The 9,916-nt window shown below is 41.6% G+C and overlaps 2 protein-coding genes across 2 annotated transcripts in view; both read right to left on the minus strand.

Annotated features, from left to right (window-relative positions):
• Window positions 1-782: 782 nt before the first annotated feature.
• LOC306980509 (uncharacterized protein) overlaps window positions 783-9,916 on the minus strand; it is a 38,895-nt gene continuing 29,761 nt past the window's right edge. Inside the window, exons 12-13 of the mRNA XM_079579936.1 lie at window positions 1,200-1,315; window positions 783-855 (exon numbers count right to left, since the gene is read on the minus strand). Of these exons, the coding sequence (XP_079436062.1) occupies window positions 824-855; window positions 1,200-1,315 (148 nt within the window). The 3' untranslated portion in view covers window positions 783-823. The remainder of the gene's footprint in view (window positions 856-1,199; window positions 1,316-9,916) is intronic.
• LOC306980637 (uncharacterized protein) lies at window positions 1,490-3,048 on the minus strand (the record flags this gene model as incomplete). Its single annotated transcript, XM_079580063.1, has 5 exons — window positions 1,490-1,644; window positions 1,844-2,010; window positions 2,159-2,279; window positions 2,361-2,508; window positions 2,998-3,048. The coding sequence occupies 5 exons, from the start codon at window positions 3,046-3,048 to the stop codon at window positions 1,490-1,492; spliced, it is 642 nt and encodes a 213-aa protein (XP_079436189.1).

Here is a 9,916-nt window from a genome sequence, read left to right on the forward strand (position 1 = left end):
ACGCTCTGCCTCTGGTCTTTGTTCTCGGAGAATCCAGGTGGTGCCTCTTGAGTTTGCAGAGCAGGCTGACACGTAGAGCGAGCTTTTATATAAAGGAAAGAAATCGATCTGGCTCTAACCAATGCATTAACATGGTTGGCACGGCAACAGTTTAAAATTGTTTGCCTCGATCTATGTCACTTCCTGTCAGTGTTCAAGGGAAAACTATAAACATCACATAACGGGGCGACAGTGGTGCAGATGGTAGAGCGGGTCGTCTCATGATCGGAAGGTTGGGGGTTCGAATCCCACCTCCAGAAGGTGCACACTGTCGTTGTGTCCTTGGGCAAGACACTTTACCCACATTGCCCCAGTGTCTGCGTACACTGGTGTATGAATGGGTGACTGGATCCTTGCTGTAAAGCGCTTTGAGTGCCTAATGTAGGTGGAAAAGCGCTATATAAGTTGAGACCATTTACCATAAAATGGTCAAACTAAAGAAAGCTGGCTAAAACTTTTAACAAAATTGTGCTAACTATGTTTTAGCAAAAATTGTGCTCATATGCACTTTAAGGCTTTCTGTAGAACATCACAGTTAATCACAGACAAGGCAGAACTTATAAATAAACAAAAATAAATAAATAAATTGCACAGCCATAACAAACTGAAGAGAAATCTGATCAGTTTTACAAATACAATATATAGTTTTTTTTTTAGCTCAGATTCAACCAGATCTAGCTTTCTGAGTGTCTCCAGCCTCAATCTGTGCTTAACACGAAACAAACAGGACACGAGAAGTTTGCAATGGAATTTATTTAAGGTTTGTGATCATTCCAGAGGTTGTCTAGTTCGTCTTTTTCTTCTCCTGAGGTCGAGCTGCGAGGAGGAAAACGTACGTCAGAAAATGTCTTAAAAAGAGAAGCTCAAAAACAGTGGTTCTCAAACAGCGGTACTTGGGGACATGACGACTAATTACAGATCTTAGTTGTGGTTTCAGCCCAGTCTAATCCTGATCTGTTGTTTATTTAATCTTTTGGGGGCGAGTTTATTGAAAAAGTGACGTATTTTCATGTGTGATGAAGGTTTTTACATTTTTGACATTACAAATATTGTTTCTGGGCTATAAAGTTATTATTTTTTTCTTGTACTTGCACTGGCCAAATGAATAACCAACCTTGACCCATTGCTTTCTAAATTGTAAAGCATTTGAGTTGTGGTACCTTTCACAGTGACATAAGTGTCAAGAGTTGATACTCTGTCGTCCGGCCGACAGTTATAAAGACCTTCATTTTCTTTGGTCACATTTTTCAGTGTGATGCTTCCCACGTTGCTCCACCTTGAAAACACAAGATTAGAGTTAGAAATGTCTATTTTTTTGTTTTCAATTAACACTTTAGCAAATGACTGCACAATGAAAGCACATTCTGAATATTTTTGTTGGCTATTTTATTCCCTCCCTTCTTTCTGCACATCGTCTGAACTGTTATTTTGCGTTCAAAGAAGAAATAGTTTACTCGAAGGTTCTTGAGTTGCGCTTGAAGAACGTGTCCACTTTCTTCTCTGGCTTGATTTCGCCCGTGGTTCTGTTTTTCCGTAAACAGCGCAGCGTGAGGTCATCCCCCTCCATCACAGGAAGAGGCGGGGCTTCCAGAACAGCGTCTCCAACTGCACAAGAAATAAAAACATTGATCAGAAACTGTCACATGGGCTGTGTTCGTGGCAGAGCTATTCAGTCGCTGCAAGGAAATCGTAGCTTATTGAAACAGATGCGCAAGAGATACATAATTCTTGGGCTGAATTGATGAAAGTTTGTTGAAAGATGTTTTGATGTTGTTTCTCATATCACAAACGATTTTCCTCATACCTGTGTTGGTCATGTTTAGGACGTTGCTTCTTATTCCTGTCGTAGACTCGCACCAGAACAGGAAATCAGTCCAGGGATATCCAAACTTCACAGTACAAGACAGGAGACCCGAGGAGGACAACTCTGACCTTTCACACTCCTTTATAACGCCTGTCCATTCGTCAAATCTAAACAGACACAATGATCATGCATTGATTCTTTCTTTCTTCAGAACATAACTTATCATTTCTTCAATCTTACGGCCCTGAGAAAGTCAACTATAGAAAGTCAAAACACACAATGAGGTTTTATTCATGGCTGAGTAATGTGACTAACCCCTTTAACTTCCACTGGCTTTGGTCGTTGGGCAGCTGGCAGCCCATCGTCACCTCTTCATTGTGGAAAAACTGAGTTCTGTTGTGGCTTAAGACATTGATGGTCACTGGAGGCGACTCGTCTGCGGATATAAAAGATATCAGGATGATTAAGTAGCCTTCTTAAAGCTTCTGAGCAGATACAGTCGTTAAATCTTACTCACCTTGGACCCAGATGAAATGATGCCAGGCGAGAGCAAAGACGTTTGAGAGAGTGCCATCATCCCAGCAGCTGTACACTCCCGAGTGCTCATGGGTAATGTTGCTTATTGTGTAGTTTATGGGTTTCAACGCTTGCTGGCTCAGTGCCACCTGTAACCACATACTGATGTAGATTGATGGGTACAAATGTTTTCCCTTATTTGTGCATTTAAAGCAATTGTCTAAAACTCGTGACCCTGATCCTGGCCATCCTTCTGTATGACGTCTGTTTCCCACAGATTTTACTGACACTATGATGCTCTGGGTCCTCATTTAATCATTCAACCAGTAATGTTTTTCTTTAAATATGCCATTGAGAGAGTCCATCCCTAAAAAGAGTGAAGGTCAAAGCCGAAGTGTAGGCGGTAAAAAGATAATTGTGTATGTGCAGTAATAATGTTTTGCTCTTTAATACTGTGTCCGGACCAACAGGCATCAAAACTCTCAAAAGATTGATTTTTTTCTGTACCTGCTTTTGATACATTAATGTTTTCAATACCAATGGTACTAAGAGAGAGGCCCTGTTCATAATGAGGACAAGGACAAAACTTGAACTGTATGTGAGCGGGTCAGATAAAAGCAGATGATTTTGTCCCAAACCGTCATGTCGTTTCCGGGGTTCCTCTTGGTCCAGATCAGCTGCAGGTCCATTTTGTTGCTGTTGTTCTGTTTGTCGAGTCCAACTTTACACTGAATGACCACAGAGTCGCCTTCTCTGACGAACCAGGCCGAGGTCACTTCAAACTTAGTTACGAGGTAATCCCGGCCATCTCGCTCCGTAAATTCTTTAACCAAAATATATGCACTAGTTCAGCCATGGGTCTGTTTTTGACAAAACATTAAGCATTGAAACATTTCTTACCAGCTTGGGTCAGATTAAAAATGTTGCTTTTCTGTCGAGTCGAAGATTCGCACCAAAATGGATCATATCGTCGAGTTTTAGAAACGGGAAGTGGCAGTGAGGGAATGGTGCAGGAAAGAACATCACCAGATCGCTCTTGGTTTGGACATTCTGTGATGCTTCCAGTTTTTTCACTTGCACTGTGGAAAACAACAAAGACAAAGGGGAAAACTGCTACAAGTCCATACATTCAAGTGAGAGCTGAAAGTTTGTACAAGGACCTCTCATCAGTAGAAATGGTAAGTGGTTGTGGCTCACGAACCTCATGATTTTCCACTCTGACTGGTCATTGGGCAGTTTACATCCGATCGTAAATGTTGTGTCATAGAAATACTTTACTCTGTTGACTTTGAGAATCTCGAGACTCGCAGCTGGAGAAGAATCTGTAAGGCATTTATCAAGTATTTCTGCTTCATAGAAAAGGGAGGCAGTTTGTTTCATGGATTGGAAATATAATTTACCATTGACCCAGATTAACTTGTGAGCACTTTCCACTGTTATTTGTGGCTGAGTGGTGACGCCCCCACAGCTGTACAGCCCCCTGTCCTCAAGACTGACCGGGTTCAGAGTGTAGGAGATCCCTTTGGAGGATGGTGTTGTGGGAAGTCTCTGTCAGAAAAGATATTTTCGTGAAAGGATCTTGCTGTGTTTAGACACATTCATCATCACACAGACAGAGGTGTGAGAAGTGGGTTGATCTACTTTTTTTCTATGGTTTTACATGTGTGCCCTTCCTATTAACATTTCTGATATTCCCTTCTTTGTGTTATTTTTGCACCTCTATAGACGACATTGTTTTCTTCTCCAGATGTAGATTGAGCTTCTCTGTCTCTTCCAGGTCTGAGCCTGGGGACAGGGAACATCTGATCTCTACATAGGATCCCACCGACAGGCTCCAGGGCTCAGGGCCATCCACCTCCATCTGCAGCTGCAAAACTCTGTCCTCTGTGGACCTGGACGTACGGACATCTGTGGGCAACATCATGACCATAAAGTTATAGAGGTGCTCAAATGTTCATTGGCCCGCCAGAGGGTGACCTATCATTTGCGTCCGTGTAAGGTTAATACTAGCTCTCTTAACTTTTCCCATTCATTCTCCATGGTAAGCCCTCACAGCATGGATGCAGTACACTTTTTGGCCACCTGCATTAAATTGGGGGCGCTGTTTCGCTCCTCCCGCAAAGATGAGGAAACACTGTTGTCGCTCATTGTTTATCAATCACACAGAGCGTCGTAGCACAACGACTTTACCAGTTTTCCAACTTGTATTAAAAGGTTTTTGACATCAACAAAATTGCATCTTAAAAACTGACTTTTGAAAAAACGTTTGCTGACTGACACTTAAATTATCTAATTTCGCATTTTCTTTGAGTTAATAAATGAATGAAGTAAAGTCACAGTAGGTACTATAGAAACAGGCGTCACCATGACACTGATAAGCTCTTGTTTTGCCGTAATGGAAAGTAACGAAGAAAAACAAACAAGTAAAACTACAAACTTTGGTAGTTCAACAAATCCAGACTCAGAGGTCACTGACTGACTCACACCTTGATGACATACGAGCCAGATGCACCCTGACATTAACAGGCTCATAATGTCCAGTATAAGCAGTTTGCTAAAGATGCACGGATTGTTGTTGTTCCCTTTTTTTTACTCAATATTGCTCAAATTTGTAGCTCCCATTGTTGATTTTTTTCACCTAAATCTAGGCTTTGCCAGAGTTCACATTTGTTTTAGTGTAGCAGGATATTTGCACAGATAGAATAAAATGCAAGCACCGAAAATAAATAAATATTTTTATTTTTTTTACAGTTATATGTCTTCCAGGTCTGAAATCGCTGTGTTTGGCCTGAGGCCAAAGGCACATTTTCATTTTGGCCCTCGGAGACAAAAGGTTTGGGCACCCCCTGTATAACAGGTTCAAACTTCTGCAGTCTAGACTTTTCTAGACTTTTCAGATGAGTTTGAGTAATTCAAAGTGAACAGCCTGAAGTTCACATGTTCTCAGTTGCTTTCCAGCACTTTCCAAGTTGCTCCCCAAAGGTTTTCTACTTTTCTGGCTTGATAAGTTCATATTGATCACATCCAAATAAGCATTTTCTCTTTTTTCACCAAATTATTCAGTTATGATTTAATGCAATCTGCAAACATACAACGTTTTGAGCTGAATCTTCTTCTCTGTTAAAATATCTTGTTTTCAATATATCCAAAAATAAGAAGCTTCAATGGGAGGAAAAGGTTGCAGATTCCTGAACACATATCTTTAAAAGCCTATTGATTGGCGCCTTCAGGCACATTAATATTGTTCAAGCGTGACCAAATGGAGGTTTAATTTCCCAAACGATTCAGGATAAAAACAACAAAATGGTCTAACCACATATGGCTGAGCACAAAACAATCAGTGTAACACTGAAAGCACAAAGACTTACCTTGACCTGGAGCTGGCTCGATGCTCAGCTGTTCTCCCAGGCAGACGAGGCCACACAAAACTGAATCCAAAACACAGAGAGTTTTACTGTTTACATTTAGTTATTAAATCGTTTTAAAGATATGAATTTGACTCACGAAGCAGTGCAGAGAGACTCATCTTTTCAATGTTGCACATTTGTCATTATTGATCTATTTATGCTCTTGTGAAATGGACTTTGATTAGTTTAGTTTGTTTATACAGCCTGTGTCCTGACAGGGTTCAGTCATGGAAATCCTGGAAAAGTTTTGTAATTTAAGAAAGTTATTTTGGAATCCTAAAATATAACAGGAAACAATAATGGGTCAATCAAAAGTAAATCAGGAATCACGGCGCACGTTTCTATTCAGGCAGTGGTTTGGCCCCTGCGGTCGACCGGTCGAGGTTCAGTCAGTGTTCCTATAGTCTTACCTGAAGATCAACACATTTCACATTCTATTAAGGTTTATTTGATTGTTGGAGAAAAATAATCGTTTTAGGAGTCACTTTAGCCGCTTAAAGGGCATTAGACAGGTTTTAATACTTTTGAAAATATGACTTATTTAGATTATATCTGTTGAAAGTGTGACGGTGCGCCCTCTAGGGACAATGTCAAAAGTATAAAAGGTCACGCCTATCTACGCTCTGCCTCTGGTCTTTGGCTCAATCCGAAACCATCAAATTGTAGCCTCTAAGCACTAACACTAGCAACTAACTCCTTAACCTTTCATGGGGTCAACTGTTAGACCTCTATGCAGTTAGTGAACTAGACCTTCAGCAGCATTTGAACAATCCGTCCGTCCTTAAACAGGGGAAAGGGAAGTGACATCACCAACAGCTGCTTTTCTTCTTCTTTAAAGTTATTGGTGGAGTGCAAGCCAAACAAAAGTGCATGTCGCCCCCTAGTGTACAGTGTCCAACAACAACATAGTGTCCAAACAAAGACATTTAAGGAAAAAAATAAATCCAAATGATCCAAACATTTCCCTTTAGTCTTATTTTATTTCAACAGCTGTTTCATAAAGCTACATTATGCAAATGATCCATGTGGCTTAAGTTTCTACTAAATGAAAACAAAAGCATTTAATCTGTTTCCTGAGTTTCCTCTTTAACACTGACATGTGACTGAGCTGTGGGGACGACAGCATGGATTTATCACTTTTATAAAGTTTGGCTTGTGCAGAATCTTAATTTTTAATTATTATTATTTTTATTATTAAATGTGCTCCTGTCAATCAACAGTGGTTGCGCATGAATCACTCGAGGGTGGGGGCGAGGGGGTGGGTTTTTTTGGCGCAGTGGCTTATGGGATGGCACATAGCTCCTAATCACTGGTTAGTTAGCATCAGAGGTCCCTATGCTAAAGTGGCCATGATAGTTAGCATCAAGGCTCCTTTTCCTAACTACTTCCTAACTGACTTACCAATTCGGAGGCAACTTGCCATGGCGGACGCTGACGCACATCCGGTTTGGCGTAAGAGCTCTTAGCAATCTGCCCGTTTCGGAACCAGCCCGAGTTCTCGGCGAATCCAGGTGGTGCCTCTTGAGTTTGCAGAGCAGGCTGACACGTAGAGCGAGCTTTTATATAAATGAAAGAAATCGATCTGGCTCCAACCAATGCATTAACATGGTCGGCACGGCAACAGTTTAAAATTGTTTGCCTCTATCTATGTCACTTCCTGTCAGTGTTCAAGGGAAAACTATAAACATCACATAACGGGGCGACAGTGGTGCAGATGGTAGAGCGGGTCGTCTCATGATCGGAAGGTTGGGGGTTCGAATCCCACCTCCAGAAGGTGCACACTGTTGTTGTGTCCTTGGGCAAGACACTTTACCCACATTGCCCCAGTGTCTGCGTACACTGGTGTATGAATGAGAGTATGAATGGTAAGTAAGTAATCTTTATTTATATAGCACCTTTCACAGGCAAAGGCCACAAAGTGCTTCACAACACAGTTAAAAACAGAAGTTACATACAATATAAAAAGGGGTCAAAACAACACAGAAATCACACCAGCCCAAAAGTAGCTAATTAAAAGCTTGGACAAATAAATGTGTCTTATGTTTGCATTTGAAAGAAACAACAGAGTCAATACAGCGCAAAGAGGGCGGAAGATCATTCCAGAGCCTGGGAGCAACAGCCTGGAAGGATCGGTCACCTCTGGTACGAAAACTTGTACGTGGAACCTTTAGCAGGTTCTGATCCACAGACCTCAGAGCCCGCGCAGGGGTGTAAGGCTGAACCAGAGCACTGATATAGGAAGGAGCCTGACCATGCATGGCTCTGAAGGCTAGAACCAGAACTTTAAACTCGATCCTAAAAGACACTGGCAGCCAATGAAGCTGTTTTAAAATAGGGGATATGTGGGTCCTCCTGTTTGTGCGGGTCAGAATTCTCGCTGCAGAGTTTTGCACTAATTGCAGTCGAGAGAGCTCCTTCTTGTTAAGACATGAAAACAAACCGTTACAATAATCTAAACGTGAAGACACAAATGCATGGATGATCAGCTCCAAATCATTACGTGAGACCATATTCCTAAGTTTAGAAATGTTCCTTAGTTGAAAGAAGCAGTTCCTGGTTAGCTGCTTACAGTGCTGCACTAATGACATGTCTTTGTCAAAAATAACTCCCAAGTTACGAAGGCTTGGTTTCGCAGACTGGCCTAAGTCACCCAGAAACTGTTTAATCCCTGGAATTGAATCATCAGGTGCGATTACCAGGGTTTCCGTTTTGTCTGCATTTAGCTGCAAAGAGTTATCGCTGAGCCACTGTTTTATTTCCACTAGACAATGGAGCAGAGAGTTTAACTTCTGGATTTCGGACGGTTTAAAGGAACAGTAAAGCTGGATATCATCAGCAAATAGGTGGAAAGAAACATCACTGAACCTTTTGATGATCTTTCCCAAAGGGATCAAGTACAACAAAAATAAGACGGGACCTAAAACGGACCCTTGAGGCACTCCACACAACAAACCCACAGACTCAGACATTTTTTGGTTAGCTGTAACACTAAAGCTACGCCCCGATAAATATGAGGAGAACCACTGTAGAACTGACCCCGACAGTCCTACTTGATCCCTCAGTCTTTTCAGGAGAACCTGAAGGTCAACAGTGTCGAAGGCTGAGGACAGATCCAAGAGAACTAGAACAGTGTGTTTTCCAGAGTCAGCAGACATCATAATGTCGCTGGACACTTTCAGTAAGGCCGTTTCCGTAGAATGTTGTTTACGGAAGCCTGACTGAAATGGCTCGTGGATGTTGTTTTGATCCAGGAAGAATATAAGCTGTTCACAGACCACCTTCTCAAGGATCTTGGACAGGAACGGGAGTTTTGAGATAGGCCTAAAACTATTAAGATCTGTCGGGTCTAAACCTGCTCTTTTTAGTAGTGGCTCCACTATGGCATGTTTAAAGGCACTAGGAAACACGCCAGTTGACAAAGACACATTAACCATTTTGGTAACACAAGGGCCAATTACCTCAAACACTTTTTGAAAGAGCCTGCAAGGAAGAGCGTCAGATGAACAAGAGGACGGCTTCATCTTGGACACCAGTGCCGAAACATCAGCAAACGTCACAGTCTTAAATGAGGACCACATGCTGGACACAGGCTCAAACTCAGCAGGGGTACCACACAGGAGGGGCGGGATTTTATCCTTAATCATCTTAATTTTGTTAGTGAAAAATCTCAAAAAGGCATTACTGTCAGCTTCACAAAAGACAGGGGTAACTGGAGCAGCAGGACAAACCAAAGAATGTATTGTGTCAAACAACACTTTGGGATTTTTCTTATTCAATGATACCAGCTGACGGATATATTCAGATCTGGCATTGTCAACCATCACATTGTATGATGACACAAGATCCCTGAGATAGAGTCTGTGCACCTCAAGTTTAGTGGATTTCCACAGGCGTTCAGTCTTACGACACAGTCTCTTGAGTCCTAAGATATTTTCATTTGTCCAAGGGCTCGCTTTTTTCTGTGACAAGTTAGAATGGGTGACTGGATCCTTGCTGTAAAGCGCTTTGAGTGCCTAATGTAGGTGGAAAAGCGCTATATAAGTTGAGACCATTTACCATAAAATGGTCAAACTAAAGAAAGCTGGCTAAAACTTTTAACAAAATTGTGCTAACTATGTTTTAGCAAAAATTGTGCTCATATGCACTTTAA

This window comes from Gobius niger, assembly GCF_951799975.1.
Source record: "Gobius niger genome assembly, chromosome: 21".
NCBI classification, from domain to species: domain Eukaryota; kingdom Metazoa; phylum Chordata; class Actinopteri; order Gobiiformes; family Gobiidae; genus Gobius; species Gobius niger.